General features: G+C 43.7%; 1 protein-coding gene across 2 annotated transcripts in view; it reads right to left on the bottom strand.

The window, feature by feature from the left end:
• EPB41L4B (erythrocyte membrane protein band 4.1 like 4B) overlaps positions 1-14,555 on the bottom strand; it is a 935,352-nt gene that overhangs the window by 506,829 nt on the left and 413,968 nt on the right. For both annotated transcript variants that reach the window (XR_013610581.1, XM_078687730.1), the window contains exon 3: positions 11,900-11,942. Coding sequence is in view for 1 of the 2 variants with exons in the window: in XM_078687730.1 (XP_078543856.1) it covers positions 11,900-11,942 (43 nt within the window). In the remaining variant the exon portion in view is untranslated. The remainder of the gene's footprint in view (positions 1-11,899; positions 11,943-14,555) is intronic.

Genomic DNA, 14,555 nt, shown 5'->3' with positions numbered 1-14,555 from the left:
ACTGATTGATGTCGGGGTACCTCATATAATGCACCATCAGTGTTTAAATTTTGCTCTTGGAATACAAATGGTTTTAATACACTTATAGAGGATGTAAATGTTGTAGGTTTTTTAAAATTGTTTGATATGTTAATTTTGCAAGAAACATCGAATTTGGTCAGTACAGCCCTGATCGGCTATTACGAATACTTGAATGTGGCATGTAGGGATGCCGCTTATGGTCGACCGAGTGTGGGACTTTCAATATATATTTCTTTAAGCCTTAATGTTGAACATTACGAGATAGACCTTCAATTCAAATGGATTCAGTGCGTTAAATTAGTAGCTAGTCAATCCTTGATAATTTTAAATGTTTACTTAAGTTCGAAAAAAAAGGTTCGATCATCTCAACTAATCCAGTTATGGGAAATGGTGAAAGTGCTATATTATGATCATAGGGATGCACAGATGATTATTTCTGGGGATTTTAACACTCATCTTGTATCGTATAAAAAGCGGGATACCCATTCAGATCTTTTAGCCCAATGGTCCAAATGTGAATTTCTTAAATATAACCTAACGATTTTGCATGATAGAGAGCATTTCCCAACTTTAAATAAAACTGACTGTCTTTCTATAATTGACTATACGATATTGTCAGATAAACTCTCAGAATTAGTTCAAAGTTATGAGGTTGTTCCAAGGATTGAGAGTGACCATAATCCGCAAGTTATCACGATTAGTTTACCCTTCGAGTATTTATCAGAAACCAGAATACTAAGAACTGCCCCGGCTGCTTTTAACCTAAAGAGGTTAATATGGAGTGAAAAAACAGAGAAAGATATTATTGATTTTCTCTCGCTTTTAATTCTCGATGCCCGGGCTGCATACTCTGAAGGATCATCAATGGTTTCTGTTTGGCCCACCTTATGTGGCTCCTTATTGAATAAACTCCCTAGTAGGGAACCAACTGGGGGTGTAGTTCTGAACCCTAAGAACCCAGGATGGTTTTCCTACCGCTTATTATACTTGAAACGGTCTCTTAACAAAACAATAAGATCATTGTATAGAAAAGCAAATGGGACTTCCTACTTTTTAACGTCACTTAAAATCAGAGACTTAAAGAGGGGTTACAAGAATGAAATCTGGAGGGCTAAACAATTGTACTATGAAGAAACTTGGGCCAAACTCCACTTTGCATGTAAATCTAAGGATCTGCGACTGTTTTGGGGCATCATTAATAATTTAGAAAATGGAAATTTTAGAAGTACTCGTGCCAATATAGATGAATCAAGCTGGATAATTTTTTTTTAATATGAAAATAACTTCCCTAAGCCAACCGACCGAGGAGTTTGAATGTCTTCACCACCAATGTAAAATGGAGCCAGAAGAATGTGACCCTTTCAGCACTAGGGATATACCAGGCTCCAGGGATACCGAGTTATGGTCGGTTGACAAAGTTAAAAAAGTTCTACTTAAAATTAGATCAAATGGAGCACCTGGCCCTAATGGAATTCCCAATGCTATTTTTAAAGTTAAAATTAGATATTGGCCAGAGTTATTAACGCTCCTTTTTAATGACATCCTTAAGTCAGGCTGTATCCCGGAGTCATTGAATGGTAGTATTATACAGCCGATCTACAAAAGTGGTCCCCGGGACAATCCTGCAAATTATCGATTAATAACCCTCACAGACGTTGATGCGAAAATATTTGCAAGTTGTCTGTTAGAGGAGTTGGAGACTTAGGCGGAAAGAGAAGAATTGATCCCTATTTTTCAAACAGGTTTTAGGAAGGGAGAATCGACTCTTACTAATTTGATTTTATTGTCATTACTAGGAGAAAGAGCAATATGTAGGAAACAAAAACTGTACATCTGTTTTATCGACTTAAAAGCCACCTTTGATTCTGTACCCAGAAATATCCTTTGGACTAAGTTAATGAAGTGGGGTATATCAGAAACCCTTTTTTAAATTATTAAATTATTGTTCTCCAATACCTGGGTTCGAGTCAAAATTGGCGACGGTAGACACACTACCCGCCGCCTTGAAACGAATATCGGCTTAAAACAAGGATGTGTGCTCGCCCCTTGTCTTTTAATTTATTCATGTCTGATCTCCCATCCCATTTTAATGATGTAAACTCGCATTGCCCTGCTGTAATGGGTAAAGAAATTAAATACCTACAGTATGCTGACAATACTATTTTACTTAGTCAAACCATGATAGGATTAAAAAGATTAATACATTCATTTAATATATATGTAACTCAAAATGGTTTAACAATTAAGTAAAAAAAAAAATATATAATGTTAATAGGGAAAGGCAAACTAGGGGTAAAGGATTTGAATATCAATTGTTTGTCTATTGACTGTGTAAAAGCTTATAAATATTTGGGAATTACATTTGATGACGGATTGACATTTAGACGGCATTTTGATAACTTAGAGGCTAAAGGTACCTCACTTGCCTTCGCTTTTCGAAAACTGAGAGACAAGTTAATATGCCCCAATTATGACCACCTGCTTAAAGTCATGAAAGCAAAACTTATTCCCTCCCTGGACTAGGGTCCATAATTTTTAAGGGTAGAGACGTGAAAGTCCTGGAGGGCATAGTGGCAATAACATATAAATCAGTTTTTAGGATACCTAGGCAGATACCACGTGCCAATTTAAGATTGGAATATGGTTTAAGGAATCAGCTCTTGGTTCATCAAGCTTCATTTTTAAAAACATTATTGGCATTGTCTCGAGCCGAGGAGGGCACGCTGGCCAATATGTGCTGGCGTTGAGATTTCGAATGGCGAATATTCCAGAAGCTAGCAGGACTATTTCGCCGAGTGTCTCCTAAATTTCCAATGCCCTAAATTGGAAGATGAAACAAGGAGTAAAATGATTTTTTTAAAATTAATTAATTCAACCGTTGCTCTGTTGTCAGAAGTTTTGGATAAAGATGAGTTTAGAAAAAAACTAACTTTTGGTCTATTGCCAATTCTTTTGATAACATGATTGCCCAACCTTATTTACTCTTTCATCAAAAACCCCTAAACAAAAAGAAATTTATGTTATTACGGTTTGGAATATATCCAACTAAAGATGGAACCCCTAAATGGGAGTCTAAATGGGCTTCAAATATTTGTAGGCTTTGCGGGCAGTATGATGAAACCTTGTTGCATATGATAACATTATGCCCAAAAATGTTGCAGGAACGGAAATCAATTTTAAAACCTATTTTTAAAGAAAAGGGAGTCAGAACTTGTAGATCGGCATTAATATTTTGCTTAAGCAGTGTCAACGTCTATATCATACAGCAATTTGTTCAATTAATTTTTAGAGTGGAAAAGAAATTATATAAGGTTGACACCCAACGTATATGTTAAACTTGTTATGGCTGTGAAATGATGATGTAGCTGTCTTTAGTGGGTTGATAGATTATTTTTATGGCACATTTTAACCGTGTTATATTTGCTTGTTTTTAGAGTTCTTTTTTTAATAATGTCCCGCTTAACATGTCTACTATTTTTATTGATTGGCGTATGTGCACTTTATCCCCGAATGTTGCCATCCATTATAGACTGTGTTAAAAAAAAAAAAAAATAATATAATAATTCTTTGCTGTTAGCACAAGGCACTTTAGCTTTGTCAGTGAAAGATTTAATGCACCTTTCACGTTTTAGCTGATAGCACAAGCTACCTTAGTATTGATTCTGTTCTACTAGTGTATTTTAGTCGGTTTTAGTTTTAGACATTTGTGATATTGTTCTTTTGCTCTGTTGCTTACTGCCATTGAATATTTGCTGCTAGCCTATTGCACTTAATGCACTGTTCACTTTCTGCTATTGAATATTTGCTGCGCGCCCATTGCACTTAATGCACTGTTCACTTTTTTTGACGATAGCATAAGTCACTTTGGCAATGATTTTGAAATACGACAGTTATAGAGAATCTGTAAAATGTTCTTTTATGTCTTTTCTTTTGCTGCTAGCACATTGCACTTTAGCTTCAGCTCCGTAAGCACATTGCACTTTATTTTGGAACATGTAGAACAGTTACCAATCCTGTGAAAATATTGACAGCACTATAATCCCTAACTGGAAAATGTTAATCTACTGCGGACAATTTTTATTTATGCACTGTATCCCTATATGTTCAATTAGTTAATGTGAGTGTTTTGTATTTGTTTCTTCTTTTTTTTTAATGGTTTTAAGTCAGTCATAAGCTTTTATTCGATATGCAAGATATCTTATAAGCACATTTACAGTATAATCATTACAGTGTACAAAAAAAACATTGCTTTAAGAAGTCAGTATAAAATACATTTAAAAGGGATAAAAGGACGAAGTGTCCATTAGTAAATTAGCTAAAAAAGAGAATTAAACCGCTACTGACAGTCTCTTGCTACGAATAATGGTTTTAATTAATCAACAAATAAATACTTACTTACCCTCTTTTATAAGGCCCTCATAGACATCCGCACAATTGATTAGTCTCTGATAAAAGACAGATGGTCTGAGGACAAACCGGTTCCCCTCACAGAAGGGGAATAGAAACAAATGTTTGCACATGTGCGGGAGTTGGCTAGCAAAGCCAGATTTAAACCTATTCAATTCCACTACATATAATGTACCTACCTGACAACTCCGAGGCTTGCCCATTTTAGCCCGGAACGCCCCTCACATTGCCCCAGATGTCGTGCAGATCCCGCACGCTTATTACACATGACATTGTCATCTATCTGATTACAGCAATACTGGAGTCAGGTAATGAAGAAGATACGCACAGTTACATCAGTAAAAATAGAAGCGGCCATTAAGCACTGCCTGCTAGGGGTACTTCCGACCCCTAGAAAGGGATCACGTACACAATATAAATTTGCACTTCTAGGCCTAGTTTTAGCAAAACGGTGCATTGCAATACATTGGACACAAGCCCTCCCCCCAGGTAGGAGAAATGGTAGTTGGACATGCGAGAATGGGGAGTGGCGGAAGAAAGGCATCTGAAAACAGTACGCACTGACAAGAATGCAGAATGGGACCTTGAAGACTGGGGACATATGCTGAAAGCACTGCAAAGACCAGATAAACCCCCCTTCCCCCGAACAGATTAGGAAAGACCACCATCACCAAATGCTGAGGATCTTCCACCTCCTTCTATCGACCATTTAACTTGAATGGTGGTCTGACACCTGGCTCTGATAATGCAATAAATATATGATAATTACTGGCCCCCTGGCGCAGGTGGTGGCAAATGGTCACATCTCCAGGACCTTCCCGCTTGGGCGTGGGACGAGACAGGGTTGCCCATTATCTCCTTTACTGTTTACATTAGTTCTGGAGCCGCTGGCGATTTGGGTTAGATGGGAACCGTCCATTAGGGGTATCCGATGGTCACCAACGTGGGAAGATCGGATATCACTATACGCTGATGATGTCCTGCTCTACCTCACCGCCCCAAGAAAATCAGTCCCGGAACTACTCAATGTCTGCGAGAAGTTCGGGAGAGTATCCGGCTATAGAATTAACTGGTCGAAGTCAGTTCTATTCGTTCTTGCTGGCCACCCCCCCCCACTTCCAGGGGACTGTCCGTTGACCTACACTACTGCCCCCTTTAAATATCTGGGGGTTTACGTCACTCCTAGCCCGGACGAATTCCACGTTCTGAACCTGAGACCCCCCCTGGAGCGGTTTGTGCGGGATGTCAAGGTCTGGCGCTCCCTTCCACTCACTCTTTTGGGCAAAGCCGCCCTGTTTAAAATGATGGCTCTGCCTCGTTTTTTGTACCTCCTGGAGAACTCACCGTTCCCAGTGGCCCCCTCCTACTTTAAGGCTATCGCAGCGGCAATTTCTAATCTGCTCTGGGACGGGAAACCGGCCCGTATTGCGCAGAACAAGCTGGTGAGGGACCGGTACGATGGGGGGATCGCGCTCCCTAGTATTGAATTATATTACTGGGCTGCCCACCTTAAACAGATCAACTACTGGTTGCATGTCCCACACACGGACCCAGCCTACATGGCGGACAGGCAGAATATCGAGTCCAGAGGTCTGCTGAGGAACCTCTATAGCCGCACCGTTCCGTCTGAGCTACAGGGCCCGACTCGTCATACAATCCAAATCTGGTATAAGGCACACAGACACCTTCAATGCGCGCACACTGTTACACAAATGACACCCCTATGGGACTCACACAGGTTGGGTTACATGGGCAATACTAAAGGGTTCAAGGCAAGGGACGACATTGGAATTTCAGTGGTGGGGGACCTCAGGAAAAATCACAGAATCGTGGATTTTGGATTTTTACAGACCAAATATGGTATGGCAGAGTCCGAACAGTACAGATTCATGCAGATACGGCATGCACTGGGGGCGGCCATTCCGGCGGGTACGACTTTGCCGGAGTCTACCCCTTTTGAGGACAGACTGTTAACCGAGCACATGCCACAAAAAGCCACCTCATACACGTACCGGAAACTAGTTAACAATCTTCCCGACATGTTGTCCAAGTTGCGCTCCAGTTGGGTGGCGGATATAGGTGACCTTGATGACTCGCAGTGGCAGGAGGCTCTCTCGTCACCTCGCGAGTCGGCGATCCCCTCCAGACTTAAACTGGTGCAGCTGAAAGTGCTGCACCGTACATACTATACCAGGACGGTTCTGTACAAGATAGGAAAGGCTGATCGGGAGTACTGCCTCCGCGGTTGCGGAGAAAGGGGGATGTTCTATCACACCATTTGGGATTGCGGGAGGCTGACAGGGTATTGGACAGCGGTGTTACGCACTATCTCTCAGACTGAGTGTTTCCCTGCGGCCCGACCCGCGCTGCTGCTTACTGAACATATGGGAGGCTACGGACTTGACCCATCGACAGCAGGACTGGGTGGTGTTGGGTCTGATGGTCGCGAAGCGCAATGTGGCTAAACTGTGGGGATCACCTGTGGTACCCAAACTGAGAGAATGGTGCAATGATATGGATGACGCGATGGTGGCAGAGAGGGCAGTGTTTGTCCGGAGAGGTTGCCCCAGGAAGTGGGGTCTGATCTGGGGGGCGTGGAACAAATATAGAGGAAACATCTGTGAACCGCCGAGAGAAGACTTAGATGAGTGTTTGTCAGATTGAGATTTAGAACTACACTGGAAGTGAGTGGTGATACGATCTGCAGCCTTGATGAACTCCTGACTACTGCATGGGAGGAGGGAACTGGGAGGGGTCCTGGACTACGTCACTATTATTAAGATAATGCGATTGTGGATATATGTCTATTTACCCTCTGGGAACGCTTTGTGGTTTTACTCAACTGCTGTGCCCTTGTTTTCTGGTACTGTTTGGTTCTACAGTTAAAAAGCAGACCTTTATAACTTCCGACAAAGTTGCCAACTTACTTATGCACACTAGGAATGGTTGCCACCGGGCCTCAGGGATGCCGGCTAAAAGGCTGTGTGACTTTATGCATTCTAACTTCATCACTGAAATGTTTGCGGCCGGCCCCAGCGGTTGTAGGCCTTCGACTATGTCCTGACTTTACTGTGCAATAAAGGTCTTTTAAAAAATAAAAAAATAAAATATATATGATAATTATGTTCTTGGAGAAATACAGTCACTATTCATGCTACAAGTTGTTGTTGGGTTGTTTCCCTTGTTGATCTAGTTCTTACTGCTGCAATTTCTGCTTCCTGATTGCAATGAATGCTAATGTACACCAATAAAGCCGGGGTGAAAAAACCAAGATACCTCATGCATACCAAAACGCAGCCTTGCTAGAAGCCAGATGGGCAAATTACATGAATTGTAAAGTGTGCAAATTTTTTGTAACAAATAATGCAGTACTATAATAAAAATAAGTTTTAAAAACAAATCAGTGCATGCAAAACAAAATTCCTGCAGGTATGCAAACAGATTTCTTGTTTTATCCACCAATGGCTATAACTCAAAATGTGCACTCAGGTGGGTGTACCAGAGTTGTGGTAAGTACAGAGCTTCCCGTGCCACGTAACTCACAAAACGATGCAGGGACATTCATCTATAATGCAGAATGTCCCCTTGCTTACAACTTGCTTGAAGAAGGCAGAATCCCAACACATACAGGGGAAAGAAATGACATGTGTCCACCCTGCAAACTGCTGTACTACACAGCCCAACACTTACATGAGCAGTTGAGTAAGTACTGTATTACAGTTGTACATGAGAATGCCACTCTAGAGGCCGATGTGGGCTCATGGATGGGAGTCTGCTGACATCAGCAGTGGTTCCTGTCATCCCTACGCGAGTCCTCGGAGCCAAATGGATAAAAGACGTGCGAGTGCGTGTCTGCTCCATAATATACTTTGATAGGTGGAATGAATCCCTGATAACCGCATCAGTGCTTCGTCCTCCACTGTGATGGGGGATTTGCGGGAGCAGGCTACCAGAGGGAGGCCTGCTCCCGAGTATTTTGGGATAATTGAGCAGTTGGACGACTGCTCATGGGTTTGGGCTTTATTTGGGCTACAAGGTTACAAAACTGGGCATTTTGTATGCCAGCCACCATTTTGTCAGGTGACAAGGTGGCTAGCAGGGTAGTATTTCCCCCCCACCCGCCCATCCCTTTTTCCTGTTTTTTTTTGCCTTGGCGTAAAAGTTCCCCCTTTTTATTTTGGGCAACTTCCATTGCTACAGGTGTGCAAGGGGTGCATGCTGTTAAGGTAGGTTGTCACTTGAGGCAGGTGCACTGGGGGTTGGTAGAGATGTTGCCATGGTTTACCAAAGTTTATCGCAACTCAGCACCAGTTCAGGCTGGAAGGTGATCCGGTAGGCAAGTTTACACCTAGTCGAGACAAGAAGTTTAAGCTTAGATAGGATATTTAGGGGGCTAACAGGTAAATAGATGTAAGAAAGCGAGAAGGGATTTTAGAGGTGTCAATTACAATCGAACAGCCATTAGTCAGTTACACTGTTTTTTGTTGTTGTTTTTTTTTTGAAAACCTTTATTGACATCAAAAAGGAGAGACAAGTCAAGGCCTACAACCCAGCCGGCCGGCCGCAATGTACAAAACAATCAGGAGTCACCAGGCAAATATCACATAATCAAGCAATACAAAGCAGAGGCCGTACAATCATAAAAGGGGGGAGAAAAAATTCAGGAACCAAAGGGCTAAAACACAGGAGTAAATAAGGCTTAATTTTATAATATGGGGAGAAGACGTATGACAGGCGCACTTTCAATACGGAGGCATCCGATATCCCGTAATCAACTGCAACATTAATAAGGGGGCATGGGGCCAGAAGATCGGGGGGGATAATACAATGCATTCAAGAAATCAGGATATGTGAGACACAATCAGCCCCTGAGCATTCTTCTCGTAACATGCCCGCCACCCAGGACACTACCAAGCCAGAACAGAGGGATCGGAAAGACAATAAACCAAAACCAGCTTGTCATAATAACTTCTAGGACACCGAGAGGAAAAAGGGGGGGGGGGGGGACGAGGTAGGGAAGGGGAGGGGGAAGGGAAGGGAAAACGGAGGGAAGACAAAATAAGACAATAAAAAGGGAAATAAAGAAATAAGAAAAACGAAAGGAAGAAGACACGCCGACCCAGGCCCCCCGTGGCAGGAAGACAGGAGACAAAAGGAGTAGCGGCCCAAGTGGGGGTATGGCGATCGGGGAGAAAGACAGCCAAAACCTATCAGGAGGATTAACGACGCCACACCCCCCCACCCGAAACACACCAGAGGAGGTCAGGACAGACGCGGCCTCACGAAAAAGAGATAGAAAAGGGCCATAGAACCAGAGGACAAACAAAAATAGTACCCAACCCACCCGTCCCACCCTGCACCCCTGTAGAAAGCTATGGCCTACCCTTCAGACAGCGTGCCTGTCGCCCTAAACCAGAACCCGAAATATAGCGAGAAGTAAGAAAGAAGAACGAGACAAAAAAAAACAACAAAAGCGAAGAAAAAAAGAAGGACAGGAGGGAGGAGCAGAATAACTATAATCCGAACGGGCGGCCGCAGCCCTCCGCCCAACCAGAAAAACACAGTCAAAAACAGCCCAGGACGACACCCCATCACGCGCTAGAAAACATTAAGAGAAGGGGACCGCCCACCTTTCTACGATTAAAAACAATGATGCTACTAATCGTATACCGGGAATCAAACAGAAGTCGTACATTTCACCCCCAACCCTTTCGAGCGACAAATCCCACCCACCACATGGCAATGTAAAACCACATACTAAATACGAAATCAGCATATAGTCGAGTGGAATGGTGACTAACATAGCTACGTGGGGGGTAGATAGATCCACAAGGGAGCAATAGTCCGAACCGAAAGTGTAGATGCATCAACAATCGCAGCACGATCAGTGTAAAACAGGAGTTCAGTTGCGCCACTGGATCGGGCGAAGTGGTCCCAATTATAGACACAGGCAAAGTCATCGAAGCAAGCACAGGAGGCAGTCCACCAATAGTTTCAGGCAACAATGTCGAAAATGGTCGCAGTACAGCATCCAAGTCCCCGGGGTCCGAACCACGAAAAGCAGGGCGTCCCAAAGTCACCGGCACACTACACGATCTTCGATCAGTGGCGGAGACACTCAAGTCAATCGAGGGGGGCGAGGCAATGAAGTCATCGAAACAAGAGGGCGACAAGAAGAAATGGCCGCCCAAAATGGCGGCAGATCGTGGCGGACCCACCGAGACTCCCAGGGCCAGGGAAGCGTGTAGGGATCTCAGGGCTTCCAGGATATCTCTGACCGTCGGCTCACGTCCACCAGATCCGCTCCTCACACGATTAGGCAACACGGGCCCGCCGCCACAGGGTGATTCTCGTTCCAGAGGGTCGGCGCCATTTCGTGAATCAGCCCAATCGCCGCCCACCAAGACCCCCGGAAATAACAGTTCGCAAATGTAGGACTTTACAAGCTCCGGGGGTCCCAGCAAGGGCGGCCTCGATGCCAAAAGGATATCCGCCCAAAACGGGTCTCCGCCAGCACCAGCTCCGGTGCCCCAAACAAGCGGAGTCCGGGCCCCGAGGACCAGGGCCGCCGGACCGAGCAGCGGCGGAGGGAGACCCCTTCACAGAATCAGGTCCCGGGGCCTCTCACCCACGTCGGCCGCGCGGCCACCAGGGCAGGCCCGGGTCAGGATCGCCGGGATCTCCGCACATCGGCTCCCAACACTGGTTCTCGCTCTCGGCCGGGGCCGAGAGCTGTCGGATCCCGCCGGCCAGGTCCCGGTCCAAGTCTCGCAGAGGCCCCGATCCCTCGGAGGCCACAACTCCGGAGCCACTGCACACCGAGACCCCGGGGTCGGATGGTAAGTACAAACAAGCCGTTATGTTTCAATGCCCCAAAAGATGTGTCGTCCTCGGACAGGATAGAAGACAGGATAGTCAATCAGGACGGAGGGCTGCGGGAGCCGAGCTAAAGGGCGACCATCACGGCCGCGAGCTAGGCTCCTCCAGTCAGATACACTGTTGATGTATTAAGTTGTTATGAAGTGGGAGGGATATCTGAGGGGTGCGGTGTAGAGTAAAATAGGTTGCATCCTTGTATAGTGAGGTTGCATTTTTGTAAGGCGAAGACCTAGGTTGTGTTGTGCGCCTGTTTAAATAAGCAGCCTTTTTCACACAAACATGGTGCCAGGGGTATGCACTGCTCCCCTCTGCCCCAATGGAAGCGTCTTGGCTCAAAAATTGTTAATGCACATTTGCGAAGGAACATTCGCCCCTCTCAAACTTACACTATTATTTTCATGCAATCGGCAATGTGCAGTTAATGTATTTTCAGCAATGTCTTTGGTGATTTATTTAGTAAGGTGACCAACACATCAGCACAGTTATACTCCCAAAATGATTGCAGGAAATAAATACCAAACAAAACATTGAACCTTAAAATTAAATAACATGCCTAAACTACCAAAACAAAACTCAGGTTGATAATACTCACTTTTTATTTGCTTTTTAATGGGCTTTGCAAAATCCAGCCAATGCTAAAAAAAGGGGGGAAAAACAATGATGTTAGTATGTTGGAAAATCTGTTCAAGGTTAAGATATTCTGCGAGCTACTTATCATTTTTGTACAGGCAATACATTATTATATCTCACCAGAACATAAACTCTGTGGTTCGTACTTGGGAGAAAAGAAAGGTTATTTCCCCCTTTCGAAGATTGAAATCTGCCAGCACTGAGACTCCTCCGTAGACAGACATTGCAGGCGCGTGATTTATAGACAGAGGAGCTGGAGTTTCCTGGAGGATTTTAATGTGACCGCTTGCAATCTCATAAGAACAGCGATTTTTCAGCCAGCCCATGCACTTTTATAAAATACATAACAGCCCGGTTAAAGAGTTAAAAAAAAAAAAAAGGATTGCAATAAACGTAAGTGAACCTATTGAAAGACAGCCATTATGATGCTCCGTTGTGTTCATTATAATTTGCGACAGTCGAACGTGTTGTATTATTTTGATCTACTGGATTGTATATCACCTGACAGTCTTTATCTCACCATGTTTACGTTTCTATTCACCTTGTATTTAACAGGAAAAGATGCAGTCACTCAATTCCTGCTGAGGACCAGCCACACTGCAGAAAATGCCTTTGAAATGACCAAGCGTCCTAACTACACCGTGAATGGGGAAGAGACATTTCAAAGGAGAATAAAACCTGGTTCCGATTACTAAAATACCTGGGGTCTCATTTAAAAAAAAAAAAAAAAATCAACAGACTGAGAGCAGCATAGCAGGGAGTGCCACTGACTCAAACACAAGCAAGGAAAGTAGGGCCCATAGAAGAAGAAAAAAACACACTAATTTGAGTGCAGTGGAATCCTCAAATTAGAGTGCAGTTCACCCCTCAAAGTCACTGCGTCTGATGCACTATTGCTAGCTAAACCCTAACAGTCTGGTCTTCAAAAACCTTCCCAATATTGCTTTCTACAATTAAATTTTAACGAACACTCATTATGGCTAAGCGGCTAATAATGTCACAGTTACAACAAATTGTGGGATAACCTTGTAACATTACCCTGTTTTCTTTCGTGGTCAGTAAACAAACTTTACTGTAAATGATGTTTGGTAGGTTTTTTGCGCTAAGAAGACCGCTCTTCAAAACTGCACCATCGTACAAAGCCAATTGCATTAGAGAATGTCTTGCATCACCCACGCTCAGATATAATGGTTGAGTTTTTTAACCTGTTAAATGCAGTTCTTTGTCAGAAATTATCTTGGTGGGTCCTCACTAATAACACCATGTGGCGAGCAATACTCAGTATTAAGGGGTGGTATATACAAGATAATTACTCTGCAAAACCAGCAAGCAGTACTTCAGTCAACAGAACTATGTATAACAAAAGTATGGGGATCAAACCAGGGTACCATCCTGCCACAATGACCTAATGCACTCTGAAGAACACAAGAGCATCCTTGCCCTGAACAGAAAGAACAAACAGACATAATTGAAAGGCCTTTGACAGACCTCACATTGAGACTTATAAATGGTATGTGTTTACCGTTACGTTTAAGCAACGACTCCCACCTCCAACCAGTGGCATAGATAGGGTACTAGTGGCCCTCATGGCAGAAAGCAAACTGCCCCCGTTCACTGCTTAGATTCTATAAAACTGCCATCACTGTGGTGTGTAGGGCTCCTCCTACCCTAGGCCTCGATGCCACTGCACCCGCTGCACAGCTGTTTGCTATAACTCTGCCTCAAACCGCCCTGGAGTTCTAGGATCCACCAATGTACCCCCAATCCCTATGTTTCTAATTCATGGAGGGCATTTCTATTCAGGTGCTTTCCGTTACCAATGCTACAAATTCGAAATTATCATATTTATTAATGCATGCACATTTCGCAGAGGGGTGGTAGCACATGTTTTGAAGCTGAAAATCATGCCTACAAGAACAATATAGACTGTTCAATAACAGCTCAGTCTCAATCTAAAACTAAAAAAGTGTAAACTTTGGGATCCGAGCAAAGGTAAACAACGTTTACCACGAAACGTTTTCCCCGCAGGGAATCACAACGCGGTCGTTACAACGATCGCGTTGTGATTCTGCATACCATTACCCCGCAAGTCGGAACAACAACTTGCGGAGCGGTGGGGGAAGGTGTTGACTTTAAAATCCAACACCTTCCCTCGTGGCCGGACAGACTGGAGTTGGAATAGTAAATTATACTATTCCAACATCCAACGCCCCCCTCCACAAGTCGTCGTTCCGACTTGTGGGGTAATGGTATGCGGAATCACAATGCGGTCATTGTAACGACCGCGTTGTGATTCCCTGCGGGGGAAAAGACTGCAGGATAAGGACATAGATTCCGGAGCAAATGGTCATAGGAGCTCTATGAGTGAATCAAGGTAATTATTTTTATATTCAAATATCAATCTGATGTTTTTATAGATTACCTTAATGAAACTTCAGTGATGAATATTCTATTTTTTCCTAGTCTTTCGCAAAAAAAAAAACAACAATCTGGCATTTTAAAACTGTAAGGGAGACGGTGGGGAAGAGGAGCACCATACAGTGAAAAGGAGGAGAAAGATCCTCAGCCCCGAGGTAGTTAGACCTACGGAGGTTCCTTGATTATTAATGAATAAAAAC

This window comes from Lissotriton helveticus, chromosome 4_1 (genome assembly GCF_964261635.1).
Source record: "Lissotriton helveticus chromosome 4_1, aLisHel1.1, whole genome shotgun sequence".
NCBI lineage: Eukaryota > Metazoa > Chordata > Amphibia > Caudata > Salamandridae > Lissotriton > Lissotriton helveticus.
This window is presented reverse-complemented; position numbering and strand designations above follow the sequence as displayed.